The sequence below is a fragment of the Dryobates pubescens genome, chromosome 15 (assembly GCF_014839835.1).
Source record: "Dryobates pubescens isolate bDryPub1 chromosome 15, bDryPub1.pri, whole genome shotgun sequence".
In the NCBI taxonomy this organism is placed as follows: Eukaryota; Metazoa; Chordata; class Aves; order Piciformes; family Picidae; genus Dryobates; species Dryobates pubescens.
Genome location: NC_071626.1, coordinates 5,506,604 through 5,520,539, shown reverse-complemented (window position 1 = coordinate 5,520,539; position 13,936 = coordinate 5,506,604). Strand labels below are relative to the sequence as shown.

Here is a 13,936-nt window from a genome sequence, read left to right as displayed (position 1 = left end):
GGCGCTGCGCAGGGCACTCTGGGAGCTGTAGTCGTCTTGGGGGGCTGATGGGATTTGCAATTCGGGGGACAGAGCCGATGGGAGCAGGGTGTGCGGAGCCACGCGTGGCGTCCGTCGGGGCAGGCGCCTTCGCCGCTGCTCTCGGCGGCTGGGGCCGGGCTGGAGCTTCGGGAGGGGCGGGCAGCCTGCTGCAGGGAGGTGCAGGCGGTGTCAGCTTCCTGTGGTCAGAAGGTGCCTTTCTGCAGACGGAGTGCCTCAGAGCGCAGCCTGCTGGAATGTAGGTGTAAGTCTGGGGTTCCCCAGTGGCGTCGGTTTGTCCTTTCCCTGTGTGAGGAACGCCTGTGAGCTGCGTGTTTGTGGCAATGTCCTTGCTCTGTACGAGTTCGTTGTGCATCAAAGGCAGCATGGCCAGCAGGCCCACGATTCAGCCCCTCTCTTCAGCTCTGGTGAGACCTCATCTGGAGTACTGTGTCCAGCTCTGGAGCCCCCAACACAAGAAGGACATTGGACCTGTTGGAGCAGGCACAAAAATGAAGGAAGAGGTGAAACACCTCTCCTATGAGGAGAGACAGAGTCGGGGTCCTTCAGCCTGGAGAAGGCTCTGGGGAGACCTTAGTGCAGCCTTCCAGTGCTTAAAGGGTGCCTATAATAGTAATGATGAGGAGGGACTTTTCAGCAGGGCCTGTTGTGATAGGACAAGGTGTGATGGTTTTAAACTAAGAGAGGAAAGATTTAAGGTAGATAGAAGGATGGAGGTTTTTACCATGAAGCTGGTGAAAGTGGAACATGTTGCCCAGACAGGTGGTAGATGCCCCATCCCTGGAAACAGTCAATGTCAGGCTGGATGGGGCTCTGAGCAACCTCATCTAGTTGAAGATGTCCCTTCTATATCAGGGGAGTTGGACTAGATGATCATTAAAGATCTCTTCCAACCTAAACCATTCCATGATTCTATGATTAAGCAGCACACTTGAGGAAGCCTTTCTTCTAAATGTCTTCAACTCTTGTTTTCTTTAAATTTAATTAGGCTCCTGCTTCTGCAAAGGGGATTGATTCATGTGACAAGTGCTGTGCTTTGCTGAATTAGAAACTGTGGGTGGGTTTTCACTGAAGTCTGGAGAGCTCTCCAGGGAAGGAGAAGTTATGAAGCTATAGCCACCTATGTTGGCATAAGAGCACGTTGAATTGGTTGTGTGAAAACCTACCTGCTTGGCATTAAGCCCAAAAGGCTAAGCCTCTGTCCTGCAACTCAGCATTTGCATTGCTTAGGCAGTGTGCAGGATGATGTTCTGTATTCATAAATTCTGCAGTTGTAAAAGAAGATGAAATGAGTCAGTCAGGCACAAATATACAATATGTATCAACTTGTATATACCATACATATAAAGAGCAAATTAACTCTTTCAAAAGCACTGGCTTGAAACATTTTGAAGTACTAATGAAGGGGGGAAGGGAAGTCAAGAACTGTCATTGTTCCACCACATAGCCAGTGTGCAACTTGAAGTGCCAGCAATACATAAACTGTGGCAACTCACATCATGAAATGAGAGCACAGGAAATGGGAATAGAGGTACACACTCTCCCAGCTCTATTGATTTCTGCTGTTGTGACTCGGGCAGGGAGCTTACAAGTGAGCAGTGAGAGGTGAAAATGATGGATTTCATGACCTTTTAGGGGAGAGCAGCAGCAAAATAATTATATCATGGTGGGAGTTCCTGCACTCATTGTTTTTTGTCTGCTCTGGATGTGGTCTCTCTGATCTGTAGTCCCAGTGCTAGTTACAGCAAGGTAACCTTGCAGCTAGGTGAGCCTCATTTGTCTCGGGAAACAAGATGCTACCATATCCAAGACTTCAGCCTTTGAAAGGGCAGGAGAGGCAACTGCAGAATGGAACTCATGACTGCTTTTCTGAACAGACCTCCCTCCCATGCTGTGTGGGAAGCCTGTCTGGGTGTGCTCACAGTGGAAATGCTGATGTACCTGAGCATCTGTCCCTGGATTCCAAGCGTGGCATTTCCTCTGTTCCCAGAACAATGAGGAAAGTGAGAGGAAATCCAAACAAGCTCTCTGCATGACAGAGCAAGGAGAGGAAACCTGAAACAATTCACTGGGCAGCATTGGAAATAAAACTGCTGCATCCCACTGAGCTCCAATTATTCAAAAATATTTAGAAAACAAACCCAACCCAATAAAACACACACATGGTGTAGACTCTAGTTATGACTGTATGTTGCCAAAAAATCAAAGCAATCTGAGCCATGAGCTTGTTATATATCATTGAGGGCTAAAGGTTAAGTCTGGCTTAGCACGTAGACATAAACCCTTGTGAGGGTCATGGGAATGCCTCAGGAAATGGAGCCAGGGGATGTGGCAGGAAGTCACTGCTTGTGATGTGGGTTTTTGTTGTTGAACTCACTGCCCATGCACCTTAGCTGCTGTTCTGTTGGGGAGCAGGGTGGAGCAATTCTGCTCTGCTGAACTTCCAGTTTGGCTATTTCCCTTTTGTCAGTAGATGTATCTGAAATATTGGAAAGGTTCAGGGTGGAGAATTCAGACCCAAACAACTGTTCCACAGCCTTTACAAATCAATGTGCCTGTGAAAACACTTCAAGATGTTCAGAAATTGCTGGGAACCATAAATTGGTTTCGTCCTCTTTGGGGAATTTCCAGTGCAGATTTAAGTCCTTTGGTTGAACTCCTAAAGGGTGATACTAATCTGTGTTCTCCTTGAGCTTTGAATTCTGAAGCACTTCAGTCTTTGCAGAATGTGACCATGGCTATTGCCTCAAGGCAGGCTCATCGATGTGCACCTGAACTGCCTTTTTTCTTAACTCTGTTGAATCCTGCTCGACAGCCACATGCCTTCATTTTTCAGTGGGACCCAGGTAAAACAGACCCATTGCTTTTAACTGAGTGGGTTTTTGTTTCCTAACCAGCCTGTTAAGACAGTTTCTGCACAGCATGAAATGTTTGCCTTTTTAATTATTAAGGCCAGATAGAGACTTGGCATTCAACAAGTCCAAGTGCCGGGTGCTGCACTTTGGCCACGGCAACCCCATGCAGAGCTACAGCCTGGGGTCGGAGTGGCTGGAGAGCTGCCAGACAGAGAAGGACCTGGGGGTGCTGGTTGACAGCCGCCTAAACATGAGCCAGCAGTGTGCCCAGGTGGCCCTGAGGGCCCCTCAGTTTAGGAAGGACATCGAGACACTTGAACATGTCCAGAGAAGGGCAACAAGGCTGGGGAGAGGCCTTGAGCACAAGCCCTGTGAGGAGAGGCTGAGGGAGCTGGGGTTGTTTATCCTGGAGAAGAGGAGGCTCAGGGGTGACCTCATTGCTCTCTACAGCCAGGAAGGGGTTGGTCTCTCTAGCAACCAGCGCCAGAACAAGGGGACACAGTCTCAAGCTGTGCCAGGGGAAGTTTAGGCTCAAGGTGAGGAGAAAGTTCTTCACTGAGAGAGTCGTTCGTCATTGGAATGTGCTGCACAGGGAGGTGGTGGAGTCACCATCCCTGGAGGTGTTCAAGAGGGGATTGGACGTGGCACTTGGTGCCATGGTCTAGTCTTGAGGTCTGTGGTGACAGGTTGGACTCGATGATCTTTGAGGTCTCTTCCAACCTTGGTGATACTGATACTATAAACTTTAGCAGGGAGAGACTTTGACTGTATCTATGTTCCTGTTGCAGAGATTTACTTGCAGTGGCTTTTTCAGCAATCAGATGGTTTTGTTATGTCTTTAACAGCTTATGCAGGTCGACGCTCTGTGCCCCCGCCTTCACATCAATCGTTTCATCTTGCCTTCTCTTTATCCCCTCTGCCTCGTAGGAGCAAACAACCACTGTCTGCCCCCCGCTGTTTTCACAGATGGATCGGGGAAGACTCACAAGTGTATGGGTTACACTTGTTAATGTAACTGGCCAAGACACTTTTGTGCCGGGCTACAGCTTCTTCCGAGTACCCCTTTTTTTTCTACTTGTTTAGCAGGACTGCCTTTGGCTAAGTGGCCACTTCCTTCATCTTTTAAATTGCTTGGTAATTGGGGACTTTCTCGCTGGATTCGTAGTCTTCTTAAAACAATTATGTATGCTTTTACGGCTTTATTCTGTTTTGCTACCTTTTTAACCTTGTCTATTGTAATGCTTATAAGGTTTGACGAATCGCTCTGTTCAGGGGATTCTTGTTATATAACCGAAGGGGGAAATGAAGGGTTAAAACTTGGAGAGCCGAGCTCCAAGCACTGCTAGACTGATAAGAGGAGACAGTGTCAGCCTCGATGGCTCGTGAACCATGGGAGTGTAGGTGGGGGAGCACGGATACCGGATTACAAAGGGTTATTATGACCTGAAAGTGTAAGACTTCACCCATATCATAGATTGTTATAACAGAGTCCCTGGTCTCTTAATTTTTCTTTGATGCTCGATAAAACCCTGATAAGATACAGGTACCTGTGTGATGCATTTGCTGTCACCAACCACAAACTGCTGCTTTGTTATAAAGAAAAGACTTTGCATAATAAAGTGGACACCTGGCCTGAAGCAGGCTGAGCCCTGTCTCTTAATCACGGCAGTTGTTGTTTGGCCAGTGTGGCTTGGACTGGAAACAAAAGTCCCCAGCTGCTGAAACGGTGGCATAGATTGCAGTGCAGGATTGTGCTGAGCAGAGCAAACCAGCCCCCTTGAAGCTCTAAGCTATCCAATTCACATCCTTCTGAATTAGTTTGAATTAGAACAGATCAGTTTGTTCAGAGCTGCTGCTGTTCTTCTGTGGTTCCCTGTCTGCAGACAAAGCTGCAGTAGCAGCTGGAGGGAAGGTAGAAGTCCATGTTCCATAATTTTCTGTGAGAATAAACCTGGTCCTATCAGAAGCATGGTAAAGTTAGAAGTGATCAAGTGAAGCTTGCTGGTGATATGCTGGGGCACTGGGAAGATTTTGCATCATCTCTGCCTTTGCATAGTGTGCAGTTCACACTCCAAACCCACACATGCTCAGACACATGCATGTCAGAGCTCAGCATCCACAGTGTACGTGGGCTGATGTGCACCTGGGGATATAGAATCATAGAGTTATTAGGGTTGGAAGGGACCTCAAGGATCATCTAGTTCCAATCCCCCTGCCATGGGCAGGAACACCTCACACTAGATCAGGTTGCTCACAGCCACATCCAGCCTGGCCTTAAAAGTTTCCAGGGTTGAGGCTTCTAACCACCTCCCTGGGCAACCTGTGCCAGTGTCTCACCACCCTCATGCTGAACAATTTCTTCCTAACATCCAATCTGAGTCTATCCATTCTATTTTTTTTTCCATTCCCCCTAATCCTATCACTCCCTGACACCCTAAAAAGTCCCTTCCCACCTTTCTTGTAGGCCACAATAAGGTCTCCTCAGAGCCTTCTCTTCTCCAGACTGAACAGCCCCAGCTCCTTCAGTCTGTCCTCATAGGAGAGGAGCTCCAGCCCTCTGCTCATCCTCGTGGCCCTTCTCTGGACATGTTCCAGCATGTCCAGATCCTTCCTGTAATAGGGGCTCCAGAGCTGGACACAATACTCCAGGTGGGGTCTCACCAGGGCAGAGCACATGGGGAGAATCACCTCCCTTGACCTGCTGGCTATGCTTCTCTTATGCACTCACACAGACATGAACAGAGACACCCATACACAAATGCCAGCTGTGTGGCATGGAGCTGATGACCTCTCTTTCATTCTTGCCTTCAGAACAAGTCAAGCTGCTCATGTGGATTCCCTGGCTCCAGTACATTGAACAGGGTGATCCAAGGGGTGGGAATGTGTTCACATGCAGGTGTGCAGAGAGACACTGATACAAAAGTGCTTCATGTTCATTTAATCAAACCAGCAGTGTACTTGTTCATTTATGGCAAACAGGCACAGGCATTACAAGCATCTGAGTCACACTCTGAGGGGCTACAGCTTGTGTTCTTCTTATGTGTTAAAACAAATGTTGATTTTATGAGAGGAAGGGTTAAAAAGAACAAAGATTCAAGCTTTGTGAGATGGAGTGTTGCTCTTCTTAAGAGCTTGCTCGGTGTTACAGAACTCAGTGTTGGTTTTGGGGGTATTTTTATGATCATTTTGATTCATGCATCTGCAGGGGAGTTTCCCTTATCTACTGGGACATACTGGTAGAGGTGGAATTATCCCTGCATTAAATCCTCTAGCTGTCTCAAGCTAGTTTCTGGGGTCTTTTCCTTGTACCTCTTCCAGGTACAGACACCTTCCCCATCATGACAGTACTTGAGCGCTTTTCAGTGTTTGTCCCAGGAATATCCTTGTGAGGTAGGGAAGTGCTACTGCCCCCATTTGTGGGGAACCAAGGCACTGATGGGTCAAAAAATCATGAAGGATGTATTTAGCAGAACAGTCACTTGGAACAGGGTCTCTTCTTCCTTTTTTTTTTTTAAACGCCCTGCCACTGAATCACTTTGCCTCTCTGAGCCCCTCTCGAGTATTAGTACCAATATATATGTTGCTAACATGAAGCCTTCCCTGGTAAGCACTACCCTAGGGGTATGTGTAGTTCTCCATGAGTGCTGCCTCCTCCTTCACAGGAAAAAAACAAAACCCTGTGGGTCTCTCAGGCTGCTCAACTGCATGGAGAGTGGCACTCCACCTCTCAGATGTGGTCTCATCACAGGTGGGCTCCAGCTCAGAGCACTTGCACCAACCTGTGCTTCCCTCCCTGCTGCAAAAGATAAAACTGCTTTCTTCCACCAGTGCCCTGAGGCAGACTCTGGTTCCAGGCTCCCTGACCTGTCCTTCTCCCTGTTTTGGTTCCTAAGATCTGTCATTGGTTGACAGAGCTTCACCTATTTTATAACTATCAGCATTCAGGCCATGCTTTTCTTTCCCTACAGTGACTTTCCCTCCCTCACAGCCAAAGACCAGATAACTTGCTCTCACATGCCACAGACTTCCTTTGCCTCTAAGAGGAGCTGCTTTCCTTTGGAGCAGAGGCCTTCTTTTTAAAAGGAAAATAAAAATAATACATCTTTAAATAAAATATAAAAAAAACCCTTAAAATAATCTTAATGTAAATAAATAGAACATAAAACATCACAGTACTGAGCCTGGAGAAGTTTCTTCAAAAAAGCAAAACAATTTCTGGCCCTGCTATTTCACCCTGGGGTGATGAGCCATCCCTGCAGTCTGTCATATCTGGAGCTGCTTCCTTCAACAGCCTTTCCAGATGTACCTTGGTTACCAGTCTGGAACTCTATTGCTGCCTTTTTTTGGGGGGGTACCTCAGCCCTTTCAGGTTCATAAGTTATTTACAAACCAGGTTCAGTCAGGTATTTCCCCAGCCTCCTGACCAGCTTCTTTTTTTGCTACCTTGGGTAAGCAGAGCTGGAGAGGAGCTGGGGAAACAGGGGGCTGAGGAACAGCCACCTAACCCTGCATGTGGGCTCTGGGATGTGCTGCTTTGTGCACAGTAGGCCACGTGTCCATCACAACCTCCAACCTGAATCAAGTGGCTGCTGTCAGTTGGCAGTGTGTGAGGGAGAAGTCTGTGTTCAGATATAGATAGGGCACAAGAGAGATGTTCACACCTGCGTGGAGCAGCACTGCCAACAGTACAACAGCAACAGGCAGCAGTGCTAACAGTAACAGTTAATAATGTCACGTTTCCAAGCCTGGGTTTAGTTATGGGGCAAACCCTCTTTCAGCTGGATGACCTTGGGATCTCAGCAGTGGTTACAGAACCCAAATTGAGTCTCCTCATACATTGAGAAAGCTCTGTCCTAGACTCCAGAAGTTCACAGACTTCATCCATTGCCCTGGTGCAGGTCTCGAGGTTAGCAGCCAGCTTCTGGATTTTGGCCTTCAGCACAGCTTGGCTAACTTTTGTGACCTCCTTTGTGTATTCTGGCACGAGGAAGGTGTGGGAGCCGCAGAAGACCATGAAGCAGACAGAGTTGTAGAGAGAGATGGAGGCCCTCTTCTCTGACTGGCGCAGCCTGGGGTCCCCAGGGCCCTGCCCCCGGCGAAGGAACTCCAGGCAGCCAAGGATTTCCCTCATCTGTTTCCGACAAGTCGTGGCGATTTCCTGCACCTTCCTCACCTCTCGGGAGTTGCAGAGCACCGAGGAGAGGTCGGAGGTGATGCTGACAGCCCCGCCGGCAGCAGCCAGACCCAGACCCACAGCCGACGCCAGGAGAGAGGCTCCCAGGGTGGCCGGGCTGAGGGACAGCCCCACGATGGCGGTGAGCGCTCCCGCGGCCGTCAGCGTGCTGCCGCTCACGTTGGCGATCAGGGACCTCCTGCGGAGCTTGCTGAGTTTCCGAGCTGCCTTGTGAAGGTGAGCGATCTGCCCACGCAGCCTCTGCCTCTGATCCAGCAGGGAAATGTGGAAGTGGTGTGTGGGGTCTGGTGTCTGGGGAAAGGCAGCACCGTTTCTCTCCATGGCCGCTGTCCAGAAACAGAAAAGGCTGGGTTAGGATTTGTGTTGAGTAAAACCAGTGAGACGTGCTCAGCCTGGACCAGCGTTTCAGGGATGGCATCCAGCCAGCTGGGGGTTTCTGCTTTGCTGAGCTATGTGAAACAGTTGCTGTCTGCACACACGTACACATCCACGCACACACACCCACCACTCACGTACACACCACTCGCACACACTCAGGTGCACACTCTTTCACACACACTCTCGCACTTTCACACACACCCATGTACACACACACTCACACACACACTCGTGTACACACACACACTCACTCTCACACATTCACTTATGTACACACACACTCACACACTTGCTCACACACTCGCTCACACTCTCTCTCGCTCACACTCTCGCTCACACTCACTCTCACACTCTCACACTCTCACACTCTCTCTCACACTCTCTCACACTGTCACACTCACTCTCTCACACTCACTCTCTCACACTCTCTCACACTCTCTCACTCTCTCTCTGACACACTCTCTCACACTCTCTCACACTCTCTCTCTGACACTCTCTCACACACTCTCACACTCACTCTCTCGCACTCACTCTCTCACACTCACACTCTCTCTGACTCTCTCTCACACTCTCACATTCTCTCTCTCTCACACTCTCTCTCTCTTTCACTCTCACACTCTCTCACACTCTCTCACACTCACTCTCTCTCACTCTCTCACACTCTCTCTCACACTCTCGCTCACACTCTCTCACACTCACACTCACTCTCACACACTCTCACACACTCTCACACTCTCTCACTCTCTCACACTCTCTCACACTCTCTCTCTCTGACACTCACTCTCTCTCTCATATTCACTCTCTCTCTCACACTCTCACATGCACACATACAGCAACAGCATCCTGGCCTGCATCAGCAATAGTGTGACCAGCAGGAGCAGGGAAGTGGTTATGACCCTGTACTTGGCACTGGTGAGGACACACCTCACATAGTGTATTCAGTTTTGGGCCCCTCGCTGCAAGAAGGGCATTGAGGTGCTGGATTGAGTCCAGAGAAGGGCAACAAAGTTGGTGAAGGGTCTAGAGAGCAAGGCTGATGAAGAATGTCTGAGGAAAATGGGATTGTTTAGTCTGGAGAAAAGGAGGCTGAGGGGAAACCTCATTGCTCGCTACAACTACCTGAAAGGAGGTTGGAGTGAGGTGGGGCTTGGTCTCTTCTTTAGTATCAGGTGATAGAACAAGAGGAAATGTCTTTATATTGTGCCAGGGGAGGTTTAGTTTGGATATTAGGAGAAGTTTGTTTACATAAAGAGTGGTCAGGCATTGGAACAGGTTGCCCATGGAGGTGGTGAAGTCACTGTGCCTGGAGATGTTCAATAGATGTGTGGACATGGCACTTTGGGAAGTGGATTAATAGCCATGGTGGTCTTAGGTCGATGGCTGGACTCAATGATCTTAGAGGTCTTTTCCAACCAAAACAATTCTGTGGTTCTATATACATTTAATTACCATATTCCACTATTACTTTCAAACAGGAAAAAACTCCTAAATGTTTTTCTTGTTCCCTGAGAGGAATGAAATATCTCAAAGGTTGAGGTCAAAGGTGATGTTCCTACTACCTCTGTGAAGACACAAAAAGTACCTTCTAACCCTGGGGACTCAAATTCCCTTCAGGTTTAGTAACTTACTGCTCAGAGTAGTAATCACAGAATCAATAAGGTTGGGCAAGACCTCAAAGATCATCAAGTCCAACCTGTCATCCAAGACCTCATGACTACTAAACCATGGCTTCAAGTGCCAGGTTCAATCCCTTTTTGAACTGCAGGATTAATGTGTTGACCCCATGCTGGGATTCAGAGGATCTGCAACATTCCAGGATATCTTTCACATGAAAAGCCAGGATCTGAAAAAATGGAAGCCATCCATCCTAGGTTGCTATTTAGAGGTCATTTTCCATTAAAGGAGGATAGAGGGAAGCTGCTGAGGGGAGTCAAGGTCTGGATTTTCCATCTAGGAGGTGTGAAGCTCCTTGGTGCCTCAGATGTGTATTGTGAACATCCTTCCTTTCTTTAAGCCTAAGCTGCTCAAGGTCCTGCAGCATGATTTGCCTATTGTAACCTGGCGTCAGGGACTGGACAAAGATGGGAAACATTGTTCTGTGCTGGATCCCCAGTGGCACAGAGGCCTGTGGACCTTGTTTAAAAGGTTCATGAAGGGGGCATCAGAAAAGCAAGCCCACTTTCAAAATGCACTCCCTTGGGGTTGGAGGAACAAGAGAAGCACAGAGGCCTGTGAATATAAAAAGCCTGAAAACTGCTGGCTATGGCAACCACCCCTGGCAAGATAGCAGGAGAGCATTTGCCTTTCTAGAGGGTGAATATTCGGGGTTTCAGTGCTAAGCAATCTTTGCTTTCTCAGTTCTTTGCCATGAGAATAGAAAGAAATGTTCCAATAAACATTTACAGGTTGTTCTAGGGCTGCAAAGTGGTTTACAGTATCCTTAGGCTTGCCTATGTATAGGATAAGTGAGACAAGGGAGGTAACAAGAGCAGTGTAGCATTGCCAGTTGTTTGATGGGACCAGAGATTTTATGCTCCACAGCACTACACTGTGCACAAGGCTATGCTGCCTCTGCACCTAGCAAAATCTATCTGCAGAGCTAGGAAGCTGCTTGCAGTCCATAATGCCCTTACAGCCAAAAGAAGTCTCTGCAGCAGGAAGACCCTGTCCTAGAGCCAGCTAAGCAGAATCATTCTGCAGCCACTTTTTAACTTAGTCTTCTGTACTGTGTGAATTGCAGGTGCCTGGTTCCTCACATGAGCACACTATATAGCTGGGATCCTTGGGGCTTTCATTCTGCACACTTCCCTTGTCTTTCAGAAGGAGGAAACCTCCTACCATAAGGAGTCTCTCCATTCTGAAGTAAGTAAATAATCTCACTGCAAGTTTTTTCCCCCTTCTATTTATCCTAATCCACCTCATGTAGAATCCTTTAGGACCTCCTCCTATGATCCCCCTCTCTTGGTATCATTAGGCCATTTGAGCCACTTAGTACATTGTGATTTTCTTAGTGGGAGGCAGTATCCTTATATTATAAACACTATAGTCAGAAATTAAGCAGAAAGCACAAGGACTAACATGAAGCTAGATGGACACTGACATTGAAATGAGCTAAGACCATATCATCAGTAACTTAACAGCAGGTCAATAGTAAGATCATTAAATATATGGATTCCTGTAGACTCTTGATTTGTTCTGCAGATTTTCTTGCTGGGAAGAGTCTCAGGTAATAACAGCAACCACCTCACTTGCATGTAATAGGACAGTCATCCAGTATATAGCATGAGCTGCACAGCTTCTTGACTACACCAATTTTATGCCAACATAAAGGAAAATGAAACCAATTCCTGCATTTAGAGAAAAAAATATCTCCCCAACAACACAGGTACACATTAGACCAAAAAACCCAGAGAGAATGATTTCCTAATACAGCACTTGAAAAGACTCCAACAAATACTGCTTCAGACTTACCTTTGCTGCCCAGCTGACCTCCCCAAAGACAAATTCTGAGCTGTTTCTGGAGGAGACCAATTTATAGCTCCTGTGGACCAATTGCTGCCACGGGAATGCTTTGCCTCATAGTGGGAGTTTGCCATTTCCTGCTCTCCCTTGTGCAGAAGGATGTGACACACTGGAAAGTGACCTGCAGGACAGCGAGCACACATCATGCTCAGGAAACGATCCCTGCGAATGAACATTGTGTGGTAGCTTTTCCTGAAGCGTAAGGGGGGGGTGGGGGGGGTGGGGGGTGAGGGGGGAAAGAAAATCATTTAACATCTCAGCCTATTCCTGGAGCTGAGCTAGTGCAGTCATTCCCCTCAGGGAACAGCTGCCTTTCCTTTCCCTGGAATAGCAACTGACTTTACTCTGTGCTGGAGCAGCCAATTAGTTGATGACTGAAGTTTCCCCCCCACCACCACACACGCAGAGCCAGTGGAGTACGAGCCAGCCAGATGCTTCATTCAAAGCCAGTATACTTTTAAAATCCCAGCTCTGGGACAATCTGGTGTGTGACTGGCTGGAGCACAGCAGTGCTGTGTGAGAGCTGGAGCAGTGCTCCACCCCATAAAAGGGAAACAAGCTCTACAGCAAGAGGAGTGCTCTGAATTCCCGAATCTTCTCCTTCTGAGCAGATAAAACTGTGCAGCATCCCTGCAAAAGGATCTCCCTGTGGCTTTGCTCTGTTTCTTAACCACAGACATCAAGATGGTTGAGAAACAGCCATGATTTCCTAAGATGCCTGCCTAGCAACCAGTGATAAGTAAGGAAAGGTCATTGGGATCCCCCTTTTTGCTGCCTGCTGTTGCCTGGCAGTTGTGCCCAGGCCAGAGGAAGGAAGTGATGAAGATGTTAGGAGCAGCCTAAGTGACACTCCTGGTGCTACCTTTTCACACTGAGCCAGGGCCAGCTTTAGTCAAAGAGATTCTTTGAATGGGTTCAGGAAGACAGGACTTTTTTGGTGGCACTAAGTGGTGCAACCCACTTTAGACCATGTGTCCTTACTGACACAGGGCCTGTGCAGAAGTTGCACCTGAAGAAGGGGAATTTCCTTTTTTGCTTGTTGACTTCTTACTCTTCAGGGCTGTTTGCTGACAGGGAACCTCTGATTGTAGCCTAGCATCTCTCTGGCCTGGTGAATCTGAAAGCTACCTAGCTGTCAGAGTGGTGAGGCTTTACCTTTGAATGTGTGAGATGTGTAGGCATGCAATTGCTGGAGATGAACTTAGGAAGAGCCAAGGACTGACAGGTAGCAGGCAGGGAGACGAGAAAGCTGGGAGCAGCCATTTCAGTGGCAGCTTCATTTTAGATCACTTTAAAATGCCTGTGAGACAGTGTGTCAAGTGTTTTGTCAGGGGTGGACCTGCATGAGGTCTTAGGCTCAAGGTGAGGAATAGGCTGCCCAGGGAGGTGGTGAAGTCACCATCCCTGGAAGTGTTCAAGAGGGGACTGGATGTGGCACTTGGTGCCATGGTCTAGTAGTCATAAGGTCTTGGGTGACAGGTTGGACCTGATGATCTTTGAGGTCTTTCCTAGCCTTATGGATTCCATGATTCTATGAGCTAGGACATGAACAAACAAATAAATAGCAGTGAAGAGCTACTTCAACCTGTCACAGGCCCCAAAAGAGAAAACATTGTTCTGAAGATGCTTAAATAAGCAGTCTTGGTCTGTTACACTTTGTACATGTTGCACGTTAACAGGAAGGTGACTTTGACACTGAAGGAAACAGTGCTTTAGCCCTTCCCTTTGTTTTAGCAAGCATGTGCTTGAATGTGAGCCCATCTGCCTTGGCAAAGGTTTGCAGTTGATAGAAACCAGAAGAGTTTTTTCACACCTTCCCAAATAAAATAGGATTTATTTATTTTTTGTGTGTGTGTGTTCTGTAACTTCATCTGCATCAGGACTTGTGCCAATCGAGCTGTCCTTGCTAGGACACTGAGTTTTGGTAAAAATTAACTCAGGAAGAAAT

At 47.8% G+C, this 13,936-nt stretch overlaps 1 protein-coding gene across 1 annotated transcript; it reads right to left on the bottom strand.

Moving 5' to 3' along the window:
- Positions 1 to 7,565: 7,565 nt before the first annotated feature.
- APOLD1 (apolipoprotein L domain containing 1) lies at positions 7,566 to 12,068 on the bottom strand. Its single transcript, XM_009902428.2, has 2 exons — positions 11,938 to 12,068; positions 7,566 to 8,414 (listed from the first exon to the last, which is right to left on the bottom strand). Exon 2 carries the CDS (start codon positions 8,407 to 8,409, stop codon positions 7,669 to 7,671), a length of 741 nt encoding a protein of 246 aa, XP_009900730.2. The 5' UTR covers positions 8,410 to 8,414; positions 11,938 to 12,068; the 3' UTR covers positions 7,566 to 7,668.
- Between the last annotated feature and the right edge of the window lie 1,868 nt (positions 12,069 to 13,936).